Here is a 23,547-nt window from a genome sequence, read left to right on the forward strand (position 1 = left end):
GAGAGGAAAAGTTGGAACAGAAGGTTTTGCAAGGGTCAATGGTGAAAAATTACCCATTCATATATCTTGTAAATAAAAAACTATAATTAAAAAAAAAGAATTATTTTCTTTTTGGCAATTCACAAATTCTGTTTATCAGGGACTTGATTTCTTTATTCACTCTTTTAATGACTTATCCTGACCCTCTTGCAAAGCTTTTCTTACCTTTCCCCATTTTTCACCTAGATCTCTTTTAAGATGCTTTTTGATTTCTTCTATGAGACCCTTGTGTGTTGGGGACCAGATCAAATCCACATTTTCATCTAGAGACAAACTGTTTTTAGTCTTCTCAGGATTTGAAGTCTGCTCTCTTTCCATATAGAAGATATCTAAAGTTAGCGCATGCTTTGTCTTTTTGCTCATTTTTTTTTTGCCGGGGGGGGGAATCTACAGTCTGTTTATCAAGGGCAGTGGGATATTTCTAAACTGCCTCTACAGATAACAGGAAGTGTCAGTGAAGGAGCAGTGGGACAGCCACTGTCTGCATTGGGACCTGAAATCACGTTCTGAAATCAGCAGCAGTAGAAAGGCAGCTATTAGGGCTATGCTGGGACCAACTACTGCAGTGTTGCCTGGATCTCCTGAGTGAGTCTGGGTGCTGGGTGGGTGTGGCTAGGTCCCAAGAGACTCTAGCTTTCAAGATTATAGTCTTTACTCTCTGTGTTTATAGCTTCTCTGCTGATCTATTGGCTTGCTGCCAGGGACAAGTAGTTCACACTGTGGTAGAATTCTCCTCCCAGATTTTCTACCAGCAGAGACCACCTCCTCAGCCCCCTCCGGTCTGCTCAGTGTGAGCTGTTTCCCAAGCTCTCACTGCCTTCCTGAGGTCTGTGCCTGGCCTACCCCATTCTGTCCTCTCACAAGCAAAACAGACCTTTTCTGGAGAATTTTGAGATTATCTTCTGTTGGTGATGTGTTGTACTCCCAATATTCGTGGTTTCTGAAAGTCAAGCACTAATTCCGAGGCTGAATATCATTAAAATAGATTGAGGGAAGAGGAGAGTTTAGGAAGATGTGTATGTTCTCTCTGCCATCTTGGCTCCGCCAAGGGGACTCATCTAAACAGACTAACACTACACCAAGGCAACATCAGCAGGGACCATACAATGAAAGTGTGACAGCAACAGAGGCAGTAGCAGTGGGGCGAGAAGAAGGGGGTGCTGAGCAGGAGCAAAGGATACTGGGCAGTGCCAGATGATGCTAAGACCACTGGAAAGAGGGCTGCCTTCGGAGTCAGGGAGCTAAGGCTTGAATCTCACTTCTATCGCTCACTCCCTGCACCATGACTCCTGAGGCTTCACTTTCTTTATGTGTGAAATGTGGGAATTGGAATACATGATGTGAAGATTCCTTCTTGCTTTAATCCTATGATACAGGCAGAGCTCTGAGGAATCCTTGAACTTGGTCCTGGGTCCAAGAGCGTAGTTCATGAAGCCAGCACTGAGAAGCTTCAGAGCATAGAGCCACAGAGGATCACATTCAGACCTGTCCAGCACTATGAGTCGTGTTAACTGTACAGATCATGGTGGAGGAGAGTGGGGGTGGGGAGGAATGGGTTATTCTGGTGAAGTTTTGCCTTCATTTCTATTCACATGCTAATGGATGGACTGGAGTTGGATTTTTTTGTTTTTGTTTTTTGTTTTTAAACTATGTTGACAGATTTATGTAACATAATCTCAACTGGGCCCTCTCTGCAACCAGGCAATCTTTTAAAGTTTTTCTTACTGATTTGTTATCCCAATCACCACAGTGGCTATCCCAAATGATTTTATGCCTTAACCCCAAACTATATCTTTTCAGCAAGGGTCTTGCTTCATACTTCTCTGAAACAGTTGAGAACATTTGTTGAGAGATCCCTCTTCTACAAATATAAGAAAATACAAATATATACAAAGTTATTTGGGAGAAGCATTAGCAATTAAGGAGATGACATTTCAATGGTACTTATAGAACATTTTCAACTATAGCTTTAATTTGAAGTTAATCTTTCCTAATGCCATGGGAGGGAGTTAGAACAAATATAGGCTACCCTCTTGATAATAATTAATAATTTTTGACAACTACTTCAAAAGAAAAGATGCTAATTTTGTCACGGGTATGAATTCTTGTTGTACAATCAGCCCAAAGCTAAATTTAAGCAATATGCTTTTATATTTTGGTTGTTCACATTTTTATTTTGAAATTCAATGATGGGATTCGTTGATATCATAAGAAATTTGAGGTGCATTCATTTATTTATTTCTAGGTCATTTAGTATAGTGAATGCCAACTATTTCCTGAAATCACAAACATAAATATTTAACAAAAATAAAGCAAAATAAAATTACCAAAGTTGTTGGAAATAAAATGGCATTTTTTACAACTTCTTAGAACACTACCATATAATTTTGAATTCATTAAATTGCATTTCATAGAATTTTGAAATTGAAATAAATCTCAGAGGTCAACTAGTCCATACTGAACAATAATGTCATATACAACAATCCCCAAAATGGTTACTATCTGGCCTGTTTTTCAAGGCTCCCCTTGAGGGTGAATAGAATCCTTTCTTAAAAAGCCCATCTCATCTTGGGAAAAGTTTACTTTTTTCCTCATATAGATCTGAAATGCAGTGATGTGCTAGAAAATATTCAACACATTCTCTAAAAAAAAACATAGCATATGCTTCTAGATTTAATCTTGATTATTAACATTTTCCCCATTATTTTTTTAAACCTAGAAAATCAACAAAACAGTAAGCCAGTACATGATTTGTATCATTTGCCAAATTCTGAGTATAAATGCTCAAACTAAAAAGTTAACAATTGGTTCCCGTGAGCTGGTACCTTTGGTACCAACATAGCCCTGGAAATCTGTCTTTTCACAGCTTCCACATATTACTTTTAGTGCAACCCTCTTGGGCTAAATAGAACAAATTTATTCCTTATTGACACCTACTAACATATCCCTAACTAAATCTTTTTTTCCTTCAGATTAAAGAGTCACATTTTCTTCAATCAATCCTCAAATGCCATGGTTTCCAAGGCTCTCACCATCCTTGTTTCCCTTTCTTTCTATGTATTCCAGATTTAATCTTTTCTAGCATGAGGCACCTAGAACTTAACACTACACTCTATATGTGGTCTGATTGGGGCAAAGTTCAATGAACAGGGCTGTTACCTCCTTAGCCTAGACAATCCTCAATTAATATAATCTTAGATCATATTACCTCTTTTGGTTGTTATATTACACTGTTAATTCCAATCTATTATAATATATTAAAGCCCATTTGCAAATCATTACAGGGCCCAATTTTTTTCCACATAGATTTTCTATTAGCTATACCTTCTTCCTCCTGTACTTGAGCAATTGATTGTTCATATTCAAGGATTTTTAAATTATTCCTATTGAGTTTAATCTTATTAGCTGTGCCCAAGCCTATACACATCACAAGAGAGAAGGAGTATCTGGGAATTAGATAGGATTTAATTAGAAAATTCTCTAGGCTTTGGTACAGACAGGATTTCAAGGAGGAAGTTTGTAGGTATTGAGCAAATAGGATTGCAAGCCATATAGGAATTGGAGGATACTGATGGACACTAGCCCCTGTGATGCAGTTAACTGAAGCATAAAGGTTTCTTTGTTTCCTGCATCACTGAAGGTGTTGCACTGGTGATATGTTCCCTAGCATCCTCCTAACCCTATAAAAAACATCTGTCAAGGCAGATTTCTACCTTCTCCCATCTGGTGTATTTTCAACTCCATGCTGGCCATAACTGTCACATTCAAGACCCTTCTTCATGAAGAAAAAGGGAGACAAGAGAAGGCCTTGCCATTCAACTCCATCGAATCCACTTAACTCAGTTAAACCAGCACCAGAAACAGAACCAACAAAATGTATCCTTGCCCTGTGTTTAACAATTTTATAGTTAAAAGCTAATAGAAACTATTTTCTGATAACTCCCATTGCATGTATTGGGCCAATCATTTACATCATTCAAATATTTGAGGTTAGAATGGCTATTGCCAGTCACCCACAATATTATCATTTTAGAGTAATGTTTCCAGTAGTATTTAGAAAAAGAATTAACTTTCCTTTAAGTTTTCATATGAGGAGGTTCCCTTTTCTTGATAATGGCTTTTAAAACCTTTATTTCCACTTTTTAATTTAAGATTTAGTTCCCATTTACCATCCCTAATGCCATACTCTTTTCTGCTATTGACCTGTGACCCAAGTTGGGGAAGGCTATAATGATAGTGCTTCAGAAAACTATCTGGCACCTGGCCTTGATTGTTATATAAACAACCTTATATTCCATTTGAACAGATCAGGAACAGAAAATAAAGGTCACAGGAATGTTTTGAACTATGGAAACAAACAAAAAAACCTCAGTTCATAAAGTCAAAAGAAGCAGAATACCATTTTTGTGCCATTTAACTTTCTAATTATCTAATTTGAAAGTCAAAATATTGTGCTTCCATGTATGTTTTTGTCCATATGCTTATTCAATATTTCATGGTTCCATTATCTTATCACTATGGGTTAATTCCTCCATTGATGCAAATTGTGACCTTTCCCTGACTTAATAGATGATTTTTAAGAGTTGCAAGTAGCTAAAATGCTATTTGCTGTCGACTAAGTTATTTCCTGCCAGTATTAGCAATGACTTGCAGTGATAGCTGATAGAATTTTAGCTCAGCTTATACTCCTGAGCCTAATTTAGAATTTTTATGATTCTATACTTCAGCCAACTGTGCTCAGCCACCCAAGTAGCTAGAGAAGCTCATAGGAATTTAAGTATGCCTTTTGAATTTAAACCCTTTACTATTACTAAAATTATTTTAGCCTAATTCATTAGAGTTGTAATCAGGAAATTCATTTTGCCTTTTTTCATAGTTTTGGTTGCTAGCCTTAGTTCCTGTAAAGTACCCAAGGACTGTGGTGAGGAGACTCCCTTCAAGCTCTATCACATCCTTGCTCTGGTCAGAGTCAATGTAAATCACCTCTGAGGCTGGTAGAACTACCAGTCTTTGCTTTAGACCCCCATACTCACCCACTTCTAGCAATTAAGGGCCATACTTATCCCCTACAAACAAATGACAATACTATATGTTATGAATATTTATATATTTTATCAGATGTATTTATGTGTATTTAAATATGTGCATATGTATAAATGTGTACTCATATCTCCAAAACAAGAAAAGATTTTTAATTTTTAGAATCCAAAAAAGAAAGTAAGAGACAACATGAAATAGAAGAGAGAGCTGGTGTCAAAGCCAGGAAGAACTGGATCTTTTAACATAATATTATTAATAGTACTTATTTAATATTTACAAAGTTTACAAAGCATCTAACAAATATCTCATATTATCCTTATAAGAATGCTGTAAAGTAACAACCCATTTTACAAATGAAGAAACTAAGTCAGAGAGAATCTAAAATAACTTACTTGCCCAAGGTCACAAAGTTTGTAGTAGCTGAGGCTAGATTTGAACTCAAGTTATATACTGGCTATATGACTGTAAGAAAATCAATTAAACTCTCAGTGCCTTAAGTCTAAATGACTACAGGTTTTGAAGAAGATGTTAAGCTGCATTAGTAAAAGGAGTCTCCTCAATTGGAGGAACTGTTGGGAGTTCAAAATCACCACTCCAGTCTCATTTCTGTGTAGGGAGAATAGAACACCTACCTTGAGATTAGAAGTACCTGAGCTCCAATCTAGCCTCAGACACTTACTGGCTGTGTGACTCTGGGCAAGTCACTTACCCCTGTTTGCCTCAGTTCCTCATCTATGAAATGAGTGGGAGATGGAAATTGCAAACCACTTCACTATCAATCAAGAAATCCCAAATTGAGTCATGAAAAGTTGAATATGAAACTGAAATGACTCAACATCAAAAATCTCTTTTTCCTGGCCCTTATGCGGAAGCAAGGTTTAGTAGACAGAAATCTAGCTTTGGATCAAGCAAGCTGAAGCTCCATCTCAGACTATATGTGCAAATCCCTTAACCAGTGAACCAGGTAACTAAGACCTTCCAGTTGCAGAAAGATCCAAATTTTAATTGGCAGGAGTAGTTGCCCACAAGGGAACTTTCCTTGTTCTGACAAATTTTGACAAAATTTGACAAAATTCCTGGATCAGCTAAAAAAATATATTGTACTATTGCTTCTTGACTATGATTTGTACTTTGGAATTCAATAGAGAAACGACATTAAGGCTTTATGTTCTATTATATTGCTCCTTAAATGTATAATATAATGTTCCTTAAGTCAAAGGAAATCTGATTTGAGTTCTGCTCTGGTTTCTGCAAGTGATTCACAAAGTTCTTGAACAATTAACCTTTCTGGGACCAGCTAGGTCTACAAAAAAATCATTGACAAAAGTTATCTCTTTGGGGCAGTACCTACTTATTTTCTGTCATCAACATTGGGCTTTTTTGAAGCCAGTGAAATATTTTTATGTAGTTTGACTGGCTGATGTAGTGTGCTGAAAATGTTCTAGTTTAGTTATCTAGAACCTCTGGAAACTGAGAGTGAAGCACAAGATTTGAATGAATGGGTGGATTTGTTTACTTTCCAAGATAATCCTTTCTAAAGGCATGCCCCCAGGAAGCCCTTTCAAATCCATTAACTCAGGTAGTCTACAAGAGAAAAAAGAAGGTTGGATGGTTATAAGGCCCTTTGTCTAACTCCATTGATTTCCATGAAAATGTTTTGGGCATCTTAACAGAAGATGTATTGCAACCTTCAAAATGTTTAGGCTCCTGGGTAGCCTAAATATTTTGTTTCTACATATGCCCCACATTCTGGATGAAAAGTGGAAATGTATATTAAATAGCTTTACCTACACCTAATGCCCACCAATCTCTCATTTTTAAAAATTATCTGGAGCACTAACTCAAATTTTCACTTTTTATAGAATCATGATGATAATTCAAAATGATTTTATGATTCCCAGTTATCTTGTGAACATACTATATGCCAGAATCAAAAGGAATATGATGAATCCATCCAATCATATCACATGGATTATTATTACATTAGTAGATGATTAAATAAATGAAAGAGAAAGCATTCATTAAGTTCTGATTATGTGCCAACCACCCTTCAAAGTGAATACAAATACAAAAATTCCTGCCCTCAAAGAGTTTGAATTCTAATAAAAGAACATAATATAATGCTTAAGTTAGAAAGAATGGGAAGAGGAATGTGGAAGAATGAAATAGTTTAGAAATTGCTAGGAAGTGACCTGGCGGTCTAGTTCCAAAGGCCCTATCTGCTGAGGCAGGGACCAAATTTCAGTGAGTGGAGGAGGTAGATTGTACATTATAGAGACCATGGTTTGGATATGACCAGGAAGTAGTAGGTGGCTTGTATGTAGACCAGACAAGGTGAAAGCTCTTATCTATCAAAACAGTTTCAAGAGGGAGGCTCTGATAGTCTCAATTTACATCTTGGGAGTGGGCTCATGATTAGATCAGGGCATCTTAAATTTCTTCTACCTCTAAACCCTTTTCAAGGGAGAAATTTTAACATGACTCCAGGTAATAGATATATAAATCAAACATTTACTGATAATAAACCATAATTTCATGGCCCTTACATTCACTCACAGTTAAGAAGTTTTGTTTGAGGAGAGAGTGAGGCTGATGACTTTGTGAATCTGTCTCACTTCAATCCACTAGCAAGTCAGTTGTTCTCTTCAAGAACGAAGGATAAACAATAATCTGCGAGGAGGAGGAGTAGCTATCCCCTTTCTGATTGGTAGCAATAGAAAGTCATAGCTAGAAGTGAGAATGGTGGCTAGATGGGAAAAGCTTGTCAGCAATCGTTACGGCTCCAGCAATAGACATGTTTCTGCTGCCTGAATGGGAATTTCAGCTAAAATTATACCATTCTTCACATGTAGGCTTCAAAATACCCATGATTTAAGCTAATATGAATATTCCTCCTACTGGCATGAATTCTAATTTCCCTATAATTTAGTGGATTATATCTTTAGAAGTTATTAGAGCCAAAAATATCATCACTTGGGTAGCTACTCACCAAGGACCCAGGTAGGCTGATTGATCTCAAGAGAAACAACTAGAGAAGGAAATGGCAACTCACTCCAGTATTTCTTCTAAGAAAATCCCAAATGGGTTTATAAAGAGTCAGACATAACTGAAATGATTGAACAAAATATTCAAAAACTTTGGCAAGACAAATTGTTTCTCTCCTTTCCCCTCCCCCAAATGACCCCCTATTCAGCAATCATCTAATTTAAGTGCCATTAATTTTAATGGAATTGAAAGTTTGCTATTCTAATCAGCCTAGAAATAGGAAAAAAGAGGAATGATAGAGAAACTCACCCAGTGTTTTGGACTAGCAGCACAGCTGTAGCAAAAAGCCAAAGAGGTGAGGGGTTGTATTGGTATTGATATTGATAGGTATTGGTTAGAATATATAGTGGGACTGAAACAGAGATAATCATGGCATCAAAGGTAAGTCAGGAGACAAATAAAGCCAGTAGGGTCTAATGTACTAGAAAAGGGAGGTCTTGAGGAACTGAGAAAAGCAGATTAAATGTGAGTGAAGTAGTAAGCAAGATAAAACTGGAATTTGTAGGTAGTTAATAGAAAAAAAATCCAACATTTTACTAGGCTTGTGGATGACTTAAATACTTGAAAGATGATAGTTGAGATATGCCTAAAGACCAGTTTGTAGGGAGGGTTATCTAAGTTTAGTTATTCTTGGTTAGTAATGTATTCCTTTTACAACATGCAAAGTAGAGTGTACTCAGAGACTATCTGCCATAAGTAACATCTTTAAGACAATACTAACTTTTCCATTTAGTGAGAGGAGGACAGTGGGACTGAAGAAAGTCCTAAACCATTTATCCTTATTCTAGTTAGAAATATCAAGCAATTAAATTACCACTCAGTCAAGAAGCACAAAACCTTAAAATATACATGCCACATATAAAATTCAATGGTTTTAAACATTTGTGTGTATGTGCAGGAATGATAAAATTATGTCCAGTTCAAGGAAATTTTACTTTATTTTTAATCTGATATATCACTCAAATTAACCTTGTTTTAGAGTAGTAATATATTTCTTGTCAAAGATGTCCCTGAGAATCTCCTACCAAAACAAAGATAGGAACTAGTGGCCGAGGAACTAGAGTTTCATTGAAGGGAGTTTCCAAGGCTTCAGTTTAAACTAGTTGAATGCCAAAATCAGGCTGCTTTAAGTTTTTAATATGAAACTCCACTAACAGACTGCTTTTAACTATACAGAAAGATTAGCTTCTATCAGGTAAGTGATATATACTTAACAGAAAATTGTTCCTTCACTGAATACACTTATTTCAAATGGGGGATAGTTTGGCTTTTCAGTAAGATAGTTAAGCAGTGAACTACTAGATAAAATTAAATAAGATGTATAAATTTCTTTTTATCTCACATCCTTTCTGCTCCCATGTCTATGGAAATATTTATTTTATTTGATGTTTGTTAAATTCAAAATAAAATGAAACTAAAAGTTAAAAATTTTAAATCCTATGATCCTCTAACCTTAAGATAAACGAACTCTAGTTCAAGGGCAATTTTTTTTCCTGTCTTTATTATGCTCTTAACTAGAATTCTCTCAATTTTATGATTGCTATAATTTACATTTTAAGAAATTGATGACATGACAATTCCATTTTCTAGGTTTTTCCTTTTCTAGGTTTTTTTTAAATTTCTATTTTTATTAAATACTACTTAAAAATTAGACAATTTAAAAGATTATTGATTTCTTTTTTTCATAACTACAACAAAAATAAACTCTAAATATCTGTATATAGATATCATCTTTATGATTTATTATATGTACTTGAATATTTTTCCTTGCTTATATTACTAGTGGTCTAATCAGGGGAAAAAAAAAAATAAAGTGATTGAATCAGATGTTTTCTATTATCAGTTCCAGCTGTTATAATCTAATAATCAATGAGTCTTTTCTTTCTATCCCTAATATACCTTTTCCACCTATTTTGAGGAGAAAATAAATTTTTTTCTCTTTTTAATAGAAGCTGTCACTGTCAACAACAGCAGGGTTGAAACGTTCGACTCAAGGTCTTCTTGGTAGTCAAAGGTAGGATTTTTACTACTTTGTATGATATAGTCTGGTGGTGTTTAATCATGTGATTTTGATCATCTACTTTTCTATTATTTTAAGAAAACGTTAAAGTGCTGACACTAGGTTTGCAAATATGGTATATTCTCAGTCAGCAAGAGGTTAGCTTTCATGCTGTAAAGGGAGCTTTAGGAACTGAGAAAAGCTTAGAACAGAACAAAGGGACACAGAGCAGAGTGAGCTGCTGGTTAACAATCTCATTACAGGTTCTTTAAGGTCAGAAGGAATTTTAGATCTTACCTTAGGATAAACTACTTAGAGAACCCCCTGCCCAGACCTTGAAAGGGAGGTTTGTGGGTAAAAAAGAGAAAGGCAAACCAAGCAAGAAAGAAGTGGAGAGAAAAGACTTTTGACAGCAAAAAATGAAAGAATAGTGAGGCTAGAGTCAGAGCAGTATTTTAGCAAAATGTGAATTTTGCTATCATGGCCTGGACTGAATATTGTTAGGCATTGCTGCTTTCCAGTGATAGAATCCTAGCAATAGAAAAACATGGCCATTGGTGAGACTGCCCTCAAGACTTTTCTGTGTCCTTTTACTATGGAACTGAGATTCATTCCCCAGTTATCTGCCCCATTTATTTCCCTTGCTTTGTTTCCCTAGGTAAAACACGGGATGGAGTGCCAACCTGGAGTCAGGAAGACTCATCTTTCTGAGTTCAAATTTGGACTCACTAGTTGTGTGACCCTGGGCAAGTTAGTTAACCCTGTTTGCCTCAGTTTCCTTATCTGTCAAATAAACTGGAGAAGGAAATGAGAAACTACTCCAGTATCTTTTCGAAGAGAATCCTAAATATCATCTTGAAGAGTTGGATACCACTGAAAATGATTGAATACCACAGGCATTTATATAACCTAATGAAAAAGAACCTTGTTATACTAGAGAAGTCAACCTTGCTGCTTTAGCCTCCTCTTTATTCTCTGGCAACTTCACGCTGTGGCCAACACTTTTAAAACTGCTAAATTTGTAAATAACATTATTTTTAAGTATTTTCTTTGGTATGCATTATATCCATAAAAATCTACACGACCATTCAAATCTATACTATATTTACTCACTTGAATGCTAGCAGTGAGATTGCTTAAGTCTACTATATTTAAAGTTCTAAGAATGCAAAAATAAAAATAGTCCTCATCCTCCAAAAGAATTTACATTTATCAGCACAGATCAATATGTACATAGCAAATTAAATGAGGAACAGAGTCAAGATGATAGAATGGAAAATATAACCTAGCTCAATAAATCTCCTTCATAAAGATCTAGAAAATGCTCCACATAATTCTGAAGTGGAATCCCAAGAAAAAGTCAACGAGGGTCATTTTTTCCAGCCCAAAGGTTTGTTATTTTTGTTGCTCCTTTGTTCTAGAAGAGGCCCAACAACATCAGAGGGTGCTGTCGGTGATGTCTTGACTTGCAAATGCTTTTGTGCTGTAAGAAATTAGGAAATAGATATCAAAGAGAAATGAAAGACATGAAAACGGATGGTGAAGCAGAAGCAGTATAACAATTCATACTTTAATTTAAACATCAACATTATAAAATAAAAAATGTTGAAGATTATTATAAATTAACTAAATGAACAGAACCAGAACAATTTATATTATTAGCAACATTGTAAAGGCAAACCAGAACAATTTATATTAATAGCAACATTTTAAAGGCAAACAACTTTGAAAGCTTTAATAATTAAGATTAATACAGTGGATGCCTATGTTTATAAAAGAATGATGACAAAATACACTATCTCCCTCCTAACTTAAAGGAGATAAGATTTAGGATACAGTATGAAACATGTATACTTTTATTTATAATCAGTGAAGGAATTAGTTTGTGACCAGGAATATGTTTTTCTTTTTTTTTCCTCCAATAAGATAATAGGTGGGATGTAGAAGAGAGATTTCTGTTAATCATTTTTATAAAGCAAATTAAAAATAGAAAAATGAGTTTTTTTTTTTTTTAAATTTAAAATAGAGGTAAAAAAAAGAGTGCTACAGATGTGGAATATTTCTTTGCAAGGTAAAAGATAAACTCAGTTCTCTCAGGAAAAGTACTTTAGTCTCTCATTGAGACTCAATTTTTAGCAAAGTTGTCTAAGTCCTTTCTCTTTGTTCCTCCATGCCATGAATATTAACTCTAAAATGACAGTTAAATTGCTAGTCATCTCATCAAAGATAACTGTAGGTTCTCAGGGTTCCAATCCTTCTGAAGATATAGCAAAAATGTCTACCCTTTTTTTAGAGGGATTATTGAAGCTGATGGGGCCCAGAAGAATTGAGAGATCTCTGGAGCCTCAAGCATGGTGGCAGAAGGGAAACAGGTATCCCAATGTGTCCCTTGCTTGATTTCCAACACCTGCATCCCCAGAGACTGTTAAGAGAGGAGTCCTCAGGTGAAATAACTCTCTCCCAAGTTGAACAGTATTTCATTGTTTCCAGAGGCAGAGGTCTCATATATTCCACTGACTAAACTAATCTATATGGTTTCCTCATTCCTGTCCTGCTCACTAAGAAAAGTGTTTGTTCTTATTTGTGATGGTATAAGTGTATGGGCTGGAGAAAAACCAACTTGGCTAGATTAAAGTTGTTAGGCAAAATTATTCTCTAGTCAAGTGATGACTGGGGGGAAGTGGCTTCCTATCCTTTCAAATATCTAATTGTAATAGACAGCTATAATTATAAGTCCTAGCTTGAAGACAGGAGAATGAGGGAGTGATCACCTTCATTCAGTTTTCTATACCCTATAAAGGTAGAATTCTAGTATCTATAAAAAGCAGGGCATTTACAGATCTGTTGAAAAATCTCTGTTAATCCATGGGATTCTGTTATATTAGAAAGGTTTAATTTTCAAGTCTGCAAGCTTTTATTAATCATCTACTATGTGCTATGTACCATGATAAACTCTTTGGGGTACACAGAAAGGCAAAAGACAATTCCTGAATTCAAGGAGCTCACATTCTAATAGAAAAAAATGTCCTTTACATTCTTCTCAATAAACTCTCTTTAGCTTTGGTGACACTATTCTAGTTCTCTGCTAGATAGACTGCTTCTTATATTATTAGTCTCATGCCCATCAATGGTAGGTGTCTCCTAGGGCTTTGCCTTGGGGCTTTTCTCTTCTTTCTCCATACAATATTTACCTGGTCATCACATCAGTTCCTATGGATTTAATTCTCATCACTATGCTAAGGCGTCTCAAATTTACTAATCCTGACCTAACTCCCCTCTTATCTCCATTCTCAAAATTACATGAGCCTAGTTATTATATATTTTGAACTGGATGTCACAGACATATTAAATACAATATGTCCAAAATTTCCCACCTGGTTGCTCACCTGGATGTCACTATTGTCTTCTCAAAACTATATCTTCCCACAAAATCAAATTAACTCTGAAACTTAGACTTTCTCAGTAACATTTGCCTTTTGGGCTCCTCCCTTCCTCTGACTGGAGATAGGGAGAATGGACAATGGGAGAAACCACAAGTGTTGGGTATCCTCTCTCTTTTCCCACCATTTTCAGCTTTTTATGTGTTGTCTTCTCCCTTAGATTGTGAGTTCCCTTGGTAGTAGGGATTATCTTTTTCCCTTCTTTGAATCCTCAGCATTTCATATAGTAGAGCTATAGCAAATAGTACACTTTTAATAAATATTTATTGACTGACAACTTATCTTTCCCCCCAAATCCTTTCATCTTCCTAACTTCCTAATTATTGGTCAGGAAAACATCATTCTCCCAGTCACCCAACATGTGTCATCCTAGATTCTTCATTCTCCCTCATTCTATATCCATCTATTGCCAACTCTTATTTCTACCTTCATTATACTTATATATGACCCTATATTTTCTCATCTGATATTGCCACCATCCTGGTGAAATCCCTTATTCCTGCACTATTGAAATCACTTGTTAGCTGGTCTTCCTGCCTCAAGTCTCTCCTTTATTCCAATCCAACCTCCCTTCAGTTATCAAATTCATATTCCCAGAATACAAATCTGACCAAATTACCCTCCTTTTCAGTAAACTATAGAGGCTCTCAATCCCATATAAGGTTATATATAAAATCTTATTTGGCATTCAAAGCTCTTCCTAACCAGGCTCCTCTTCCTCCCCTCTATTAAAGGGGAATTAAGGAAGTCTTTGACAGAAGGTAGTATTTTAACAGGAACTTCAAGGAAACCAGGGAAGCCAGAATGAGGAGATGAAGCAGGAAAGCATAGGAGACAGGACATAAATGCCCAGAATTGAAAAGCAGGAGAATGTCTTGTTTGGGAAACAGCAAAGAAGCTAGTCCATAAATTGTGAAGTATGTTGGTAGGAGGAGGAGGAAGTAAAATATAAAACTGGAAATTCAGGAAGGGGACAGTTCATGAAGGGCTTTAAAGTCCAGATTTTTATAAATTATTCTGAGGATCATAGGGAATCACTGGAATTTATCAAAATGAAAGGAAGAGGGAGACATGATCAGGCTTGTATTTAAATAAGATCTATTTGATAGCTCAGTGGAAAAGAAACTGGAGTGGGAAGAAACATGGACTTTTTTTTTAAAGACTTTAGAAAAAATATAGTCGCTTTCAGAAGCTTTTTTTGAGTTATTTTTCGGAGCTGTTTTGGGGGAATGTGAGAAGACCTGTCATATCCCATCCAAATATTTATTAAAACCAAAGACTTACGGCTGTTCTTTACAGAGGAGTTAAGACTAAGCTTGGCTTGGCTGTGTTTACCTAAAGTAAATATTGACTGTGTTGTATTTACAAATAGCTTTTGTTTTCAAATTGTAGTTCAAGTATTAATTCTGTTCATTCTTTTCCACTGTAACTATGTATTTGAACACTGTCTTTTTAAAAGTTGGCCTCGGGATCTCTTAAGGTCAGCTCCAAGCCCGTCTCCCCGTCCTTTTACTCTGTACCCCCAGGGCCTCGGAAGGGCTGTGAGGAGCCCCCCCCCCCTCACTTTCTGGTTAACAAGACTGAGGCCGGGGAGCTAGGGACTGGCCCAAGTTTAGTTCCCATCAATCGGTATTGGAACCCGTTTTTTCAGGCCCGACTGAATCCCGACTCGAGCCTCGAAAGGACTGGGCAAGGGACAGACCCTCCTAAAGTTTGCTCATCGGTGAAAAAAAAAAGGGGGGGGGGGGCAGGGGTGGTGTGTATTTTACCTTTTCAAGGCTAAACCCTAGCCCTTATTTGGGTACAAAAAATCGAAGGGCCGAAGGGCCCGGGGTGGCCCGGCCGGGGCAAAGGGCCTGGCTCTGGGCCTGGCCGCCTCCTCAGGTTACGGGAGGCCGGGCCAAACGCCTCCGGCCGGGCCCTGTCAGCTCCGCCCGCCTCCGGCCTTCGGACCTAGAACCGACGCCAGACCGGGTGCTGCGTGAGGCGCGGAGGCCGGAGACTGCCGCGGGTAGCCCCGAGCCCCCGGAGGCATCACCAGGCGGGGGTTCCGGGCTCGCCACGGAGGAAGGGAGAGTCGGCCGTAGGGGTAAGGACAAGAGGCGGTACTGGGGGCGGGGGAAGGGGACTCGAGCTCTGCGCCCGAGGTGGGGGAGCAGCTGGGGGAAAGAGAGAGCCGGGGCTGGGGGCTGGGACGGGCCCTCGGCAATGCCGGGGAGGGGAGGGAGGGAGGAGGAGACACCGACGCGGCTGCGCCTCCCTATCCCCCGGGTTCCTCGCGCGGTTTCCCCGAGTCCGCTCCTGTGCTGTGCTCCCGTGGGTCCTTCCCTCGCGTCCTCATCATTCAGGCTCCGGAGAAAGGAACGGGAACCCATCATCGCTGGGTTTTCACTCCGAAAACCCCAGGAACCTCTAGCCCTAGCAGCTGAGCTCCACTCCCTCGTACATCTGGGGAAACTGAGGCTACCTTGATATACCTATAATCCTCAGGGTGGCCGAACCAGCGTTTGACCCGGGGCCTCTCGCTCGGAATCGGGGATCCAAACCTGGAAGCCGCTCGAGAGGGGGGCGAGTTCAGCCTTGCAGTCTGTTAGCCCAGGGCGCATTTTGAGACCTTTGCTTTTGTCTCCCAATCCAGGCCTTGGAGTATATCCTAGTGCTTCTCCTTTAACATTTTTATGTTATTTTGAATTTTGAATAGTTAGTTGTCAGTAACAAGCATTTCAAAGAGGATCCTGTAAAAAGTCAGGTCTATTAGGTGTAGTTGCTTTTTTAAAAATAAATGCTCACACAAAAACTCGGGGAAAGTGGAAAGTTCAAGGGATGAGTGATAGATGGGTAAAGCTGATGTGGGGAGCTCCTTCCTTGGTGGGGAATGTGGGATTTTTAGGGTCCTTAGTAGCTGCTGCCCCAGTGAGCCAGTTCAGGATATTGACAGGTAAACTGTGATATATGTCACTCTCACCCTTAAGTGATGAACTCTTGTAACTCAGTTCCACAGATGACATATTTTCTCTTCCTGAGCTACTCAACCCAGAGATGTTTATTAAAAAGCAGTTGTTAAAACAACAACAACAACAACAACAACCAGAAACAGGCAAGACAGGAATGCTTATCAATTAAAACAAAAAGAGGATGCTTAAGAGTTTTGTAGGAAAGAATGTATTCCTGTTAGTATAGTTATTTTCACTAGGCAGAAGAAAACTATCTTCAACAAACAAGGATTTGTTAAGACCTTAATACTTGCTTTATACTAAATAGAAAAGGAGTGGTATTAACTGCCTTGATGAAGGCATCTGAGTTTTGTTGCTTTGTTACTCAGTTTCATATATAATTTCTCTGCCCACCTAGGTTCTCAAAGTTTTAGGAAGAATGTGGATTATGTTTGCATAATATTAGTTTTGGTAAGCCAAGAATGACATGAACCCTATGTCTGTATAATTAACACAGTGATAATATAAAAAATGGTCCCTAACTTTGGTATGAAACATTGTAGAATACTTTCAGTTCATTGACTATTTCCTTGGGAATTCCTATTGCCGTCCTAAGAGAACAAGAAAAAGGACTGGATTTGGCTTTGTGTCCTAAAATTGTTTTTTTTTTTATTTATTTATTTTTTTTTTTTATTTAATAGCCTTTTATTTACAGGATATATACATGGGTAACTTTACAGCATTAACAATTGCCAAACCTCTTGTTCCAATTTTTCACCTCTTACCCCCCCCCACCCCCTCCCCTAAATGGCAGGATGACCAGTAGATGTTAAATATATTAAAATATAACTTAGATACATAATAAGTATACATGTGTGTCCTAAAATTGTACCTTACCTATACTACTTAACTATCTTTCTGACCACAGGCAAATCAGTTCATCTCTTTGAGCTTCTGTTTACTTATCTATAAAATAAGAAAGTTGTTTAAATGATTTCAGATTCCTTCTGATTGTAGATCTGTGATGTGTGAACAGTTTCTGTGATGGGATTGTCACCATCAAGAAGGATTCAAGGTTGTTGTCTTAATTTTTGAAAGAGGCTTTTATTAACCTAGCCAGAAATTTTCATTATCATTTTGAGGAAGAAAAATAAATTCTTTTCTTCATCCATATATGAGAACTTAAAGCTGGAAAAGACCTTAGAAATCATCTAAGCAAATCCTCTCTCTAGCTGAGGGATATTTCTAATAGATTATGGACTAAACAGACAACTAAAAGTAAGACTATTAGGAAAGGGCCATTTGTAATGCTATTGTTGCTCTTTATACAGTCTGTGTCCTAGCGTTCGCCATTACCATACTTAGCATTACATCTCCTACCACCATGACTTTGCCCATGTTGTTCCTCCATCTTGGAATGCACTCGTCTTTACTCCTCTTAGAATACTAAATCAGTCATGGCTTAGCTCTAGTGTCTCCTTCAATAAGAAGCTTTCTCTGAGTCAGCTGAGAAGTAACAGTGAATAGACAAGTGAATGTGGAACCAGAGTGGCCTGAATTTCAAAACCTGCCTCACTTTCACAGGAGCCCAGTACTTTATCCACAATGCCACCTGACTGCCTCAAGAAAAAGCGCCCTCCTTTCTGAAACTAGAGAGAACAGTTGGATGAGATTACTTGAGGTTAGGAGTTCTAGAAAGAGGAGGTTGATGATTTCTATTAAATAGTTTAAAGTCTTGGTAAACTAGAGGGTAAAGTCATTTGAGGGATCTGAGGAGAGGGGAGTGTACTTGGGGAATGTTCCCGATCTCTTTAACCTGAAGTATTTTCGGTTTCCTCTTCTATAATACTCATAGTATTATTCATATTTATTTTTCTACTTTGTCTTGGACATGCAATAAAAATTGATTAAATTTAGTTAAATCCTAATGAATTGCATATATACAAAGTAGAAGGTATCTATTTGGTGCTGGAGATACAAAACTGTGAAGTACAAGGTTATTACACCCAAAAACCCTATGGTCTGATTGGGGAAATGTGAATATATATATGTGTGTGTGTGTGTATGTGTGTGTGTATATATATATATATACAGAGAGAGAGAGAGAGAGAGAGAGAGAGAGAATGAATGAATGGTACCTAACATTAGGAATCATCATATGATAAGAAATCAAACAGTCAATGAATGAAACATTAAGTGCCTACTAGTAGGGTATACAAAAAGAGGCAAACAGTCCAGATTTAATACGGTCTTTAAAATAAGGACTAAATAAGGGTTGTATACAATCATTATTACTACAGTTTAGGAAAAGATTATTGTAGGATGGAGTTCATTGATAAGGCTTCAGAGAAAATGAAACTTTTAACTTTGTTAAAAATCTAAACTTACCTTATCTTTAACATGCCTTTGATCTCCAGTTTAGTAAGCTTATCAGAAATCTCCTTATTGGCTGGACATTGAAATATCCCAACGGAGAATGTATGACTCTCTGTTAATATTATAAAATGAATGCCCTACATTGGATTGGAGGTTAAAGTCCTTTCCAATTCTGATTCTTAACTTTAATTTTAGTTATCTGGAGATGAGGAAGGCATTCTAAGAAGGGAGAATGGCACAAGTTAAAACATGGAGAAAAGAATTAATGAAATAGGAAACTTGACCTGACCATAATATATATATACAATGTTACTAACTTTCCTTTAAAACAAAAGAAGCAAACCCCTTCAGATGTTATGAATGAGGGGAACCAGCCCCTCCTAAATAATTTTCTGGATCTAGTCTCCAGATTTTATGGAGCTAAAATTGCTTCTACTCAGCTCTTGGAGATCTCAAGTGAGAGTAACTTGTCTTGCTATGTCTTCTCTATTCTTTCTACCCTGAAATTTGTCCTTACTAACATCTTACCCATTTGTCCTTTTGGCATAAGTTCCCTAAACTACCCTTAATTATATTAGTCTTGATTGCTTCTGATACTTTTAGTTCTTAATACCCTCCCTATTAAATATATTTTCTCACTTTCTTGACTATCCATTCCCCTCATTTTTAAAATTTACATCTCTTTCTTCCAAGCTATCACAAAACTAGCTTTTCTTTCTTCTGTTTGCTTTCAGTACATCTCCAGCCCATTGCTATCTATGAATATCTACATTTACTTTTAAAATGCTGCAAAAGCTCCTGATTAGAACAAGAAGTATATCTGTGTAATTGTGGAGACTTTTTTGTCATAAGATTAAAAAAAAATACCCAAATATTAAGAAGAATCTCCAATAATGAAAGGCCAAGTCTAACTTTATTATTCTCAGAGTTGAGGGTTTTTTTACTCATGATGCAGGATCATTTCTTTACCGTGACTCCAAATCTTTTAGGATAGTTATAATACCTGATAATTCACGTTTACAAATGAAAAAAACAAACAAACAAAAAAAACCCCTCCAATACAACTAAATGCCAAATTCACATATCTTCATTATGTGATATATGGACCTAATCATAATGATAACGATAGCATTTATATAACAATTTAAGGTGCATAAAACAATTTACATATTACTTAATTCTCACAACAATCCTGGGATGTTTTTTCAGTTGTTTCGCTATTTTTCAATTGTGTACAGTTCTTCATCACCCTAGGTTTGCTTGGCAAAGACACCAGAATAGTTTGCCATTTGTTTCTCCAGTTCATTTTACAGATGAGGAAATTGGGGCAAATAAGGTTAAGTGACTTGTCCAGAGTCACACAATTAGTAAATGTTCTGAGGTCAGATTTCAATTCTTTCTGACTCCAGGTTATGTTGTGCCTCCAAAAGTGGCAAGTTTCAGTAATTTGGAAAATTCATTTACATGGAAAGATCTAATTCATAATAGAGTTTAATTAGATTGTGAACTCTTTAAGGACACTGTTTTTTGCTTTTCTTTGTACCTCCCCCTAATGAGTACAGTGCCTGACACATAGTAGGCACTTAATAAATTTTTGCTTAGATAAATAAGGCACTTATGTGTAGCTTTCTGGAGAAAATAAAAGTTCTTAATATCAGTTTTTAAAATATAGTATGACATCAAAGCTACTAGTGAAATGAAATGACAGAGTACTTTCGACAGTGAAAGTTAGGTAAGGTAAAACTGAGTTCTAGTTTGGTCTGACTAGTCCTGTGACCTTGTTAAATGATTTAAATTCTTTGGAGCTCAATCTTCTGTGCAATATAGTATATTGGATTAGAGCATTACTAAGTTGCCTACTGGCTCTCTAGTTCTCCTTATATAAAATTAAGCATACTAATATTTTATGTCATTCATTATGGACAGAACTTCATGAATTCCCTATATTTGGCTAGTTGAAATGATTTTATTTATGAGATTTTATTTATGAGGTTGTTGTGGATTGAAACTATTGGAAAAGTAAAACTAAACAAAATAAGATCAACAACATAATTTATAAGTTTTACAAATATTAGTGAACTTCTACTAGCATATAATGGAAGTTCAGAATGCAAAAATGTTCATTCTTACATATGTAATTTTTTTTGAAAACCATTATATTTCACATGCTACTGAGTTTCCTATAGTTTATTCTCTATTTCTTGTCGTTTTTCCTGCAAGAAAAATAGTGTTTTCTCAGTACATCTTAGTTCTGTGGTGATAACTTCAATAACGTCTATGCACTTAATCCTAAGGAACACATTTTTATAGAAACCACTTAGGAATGTCCAGCAACAAGTTAGATATTTAAGAAATCTCCACAGATATTGTCCCTTTGTAGTGTGTCAACAGATAGCTACCACCTTTAGATTTTTTTCTGAATTGATTTAATAAAATTGTAATCACAAGAAAGTTCAGTAAAAAATATTTTTATGATACTTTATTTGAATTTTACTCTAAATATATAATTTCTAATACCATTTAAATCGTATTATATTTGTTTCCATTTTTATAAATTTTAAATATATATATTCTTGGAAATATAGTTGTTTGAAATGAACTACACATTGTTGCTTTTATTAGACAAAGCAAAAAAAAATTCATTTATATTTTTATTTGTACTTTCAGAAACAAAAGAACAGAGCAATGTCTCAATCTGCAAATAAAGGATTAATATTTGGCATCATGATGGGGACTGCTGGAATAAGCCTGATCATCGTGTGGTACCAAAAAATTCGTAAACCTGGCTCAATGAATTTGCCTAAATTACTGTCATTGAGCAATGAATTTAATTCAATCAGTTTGCAAGATGCAGTTCATAATGAAAGGGGAACAGTAGTGCTATTACAGCAAAGTCAGTTTCAGATATTGGAGAAATTAAATGATTTACTGATGAGTGTGGAGGAACTCAAAGAAGAAGTCAAATTTCTTAAAGAAGCTATTCCAGAGCTGGAGAAATATGTTCGAGTTGAACTACGAGGGAATACTGCTATGCATAGGACAACTCCTCAGCATCAGGCAGCTAGAAAGAAAAAAGCCAAGCCAGGCAGAGGCATCTCAACTAGCAATAGTTCTGAAGAGGCAGAAAGTGAAGGAGGGTAAGTCTTTGCAAAATGTTGTTTACATTGAATCAATGGTAAATTATAATTCAGTTTTCTTAGTAGCCATTATAACTCTGCCAGTTATATTTGCTCACACCCTTTCAAAAATAAATCTTTTCTATTTTTTGCATTATACATTCGTTTAGGTAATGAGTTCCAAGAACATATTTTTAATCCACCCAGATTACTTTAGTTAGGTGGAAAATCAAGTTACTGGCCAAAAAGTCAGGTGAATTGACCCCTGAGTACTCTCAGGCAGCCATCATCTGGTCCCAAAGCCTTATATGATTTTTGTTGTTCATTATACTTAGAATTTCCTGTTGACATGTCAATTTTGGGATTATTTATTTCATCATCATCTTCTTTATCATCATCATTTTACATGCAATATAATGCTTCAGGATTTGCAGAGCTTTATCTTTTCAACAACCTTATGAAAACCCCAGAAATGTAATCTATGTATTGCCTTGTACATTGCTTTCTAATCATAGACCAAACATAAGTAAAAAATAATAATTGAGGATCATTTTTCATGTTTGCTTACTTTTTATAGAGAAAACAATTAAACCCTATTTAAAAATTGAGAATCAGAGATTTAAACTTTCTTTAAGAAATAAATATTTTAGAATATAAAGGGAAATTCTGTACCAGAAGTTATTGATAATGCCAGAAATTGAACTTATATATATATATATATATATATGTGAAAATGTATTTTGTAAAACATTTCCTTTAATGTTAATTTAGGTAGAATTGTCATTTTTATTATTTGGCTCAACCTATCCATGAGCAATTAATATGTTTTCACTTGTTTAAATCTATTTGTGTGAAAACTGTTTTGTAATTAGGTAGCTTCCCAAATATTCTATATTGTTTACAGTTATTTCAAATGGAAGTTCTCCATTACTTGCTCTTGGATTTTGTTGGTTATATGTAGAAATACTGAAGATAAAGATATACGTGGATTTGTTTTATAATTTGTGACTTTGTTAAAGTAGTTAATTATTTTAACTAGTTTTTTATTGATTCTCTGGGATTCTTCAAATATACCATCATATTATCTGCAAAGAATAATAGTTCTGTTTCCTATTTTCCTATTCTAATTCCTTAAATTTCTTTGGGTCCCTTGAATCTTTTTAACAACAGAATTTTGAACTACATGACCCATGAGTTTGACCCAATATGTCAATTCTTGGGATCTTATTAGACAGGTTTCTAACTTATCTCCATTACAAATAATATTTTCTGTTGGTTTTAGACAAATACTAATCACTTTAAGGAAAGCTTCAGTTGTTCTTTATCTTTCTGTAGAGTTTTTAATAGGAATGAATTTATTTTTTTGTTTAATGCTTTTTCTGCATCTGTTGAGATAATCATATTTTATTGAAATTGTCAGTTATGCTGATAGTTGTCCTAATATTAAACTAAATTCCTTTTTTTTTCTTTTTTCTTTTTTTGCAGAGGCAATTAGGGTTAAATGACTTGTTCAGGGTCACACAGCTATTAAGTGTTAAGTGTCTGAGATCAAATTTGAA

General features: G+C 36.1%; 1 protein-coding gene across 4 annotated transcripts in view; it reads left to right on the forward strand.

The window, feature by feature from the left end:
* The first annotated feature begins 3,744 nt into the window (after positions 1-3,744).
* The window catches only part of RMDN2 (regulator of microtubule dynamics 2), a 73,088-nt gene continuing 53,285 nt past the window's right edge, over positions 3,745-23,547 (forward strand). The window contains exons 1-3 of one of the 4 annotated variants that reach the window (XM_031950356.1): positions 3,745-3,915; positions 10,074-10,138; positions 21,540-22,009. In XM_031950356.1, coding sequence (XP_031806216.1) covers positions 21,558-22,009 — 452 coding nt within the window. In that variant the 5' untranslated portion in view covers positions 3,745-3,915; positions 10,074-10,138; positions 21,540-21,557. Of the gene's footprint in view, positions 3,916-9,166; positions 9,320-10,073; positions 10,139-15,328; positions 15,653-21,539; positions 22,010-23,547 lie in introns of those variants that run through there. The other 3 variants (XM_031950355.1, XM_023495617.2, XM_003759118.4) reach the window with 3 other exon arrangements.

The sequence above is a fragment of the Sarcophilus harrisii genome, chromosome 2, assembly GCF_902635505.1.
Source record: "Sarcophilus harrisii chromosome 2, mSarHar1.11, whole genome shotgun sequence".
Taxonomy (NCBI): domain Eukaryota; kingdom Metazoa; phylum Chordata; class Mammalia; order Dasyuromorphia; family Dasyuridae; genus Sarcophilus; species Sarcophilus harrisii.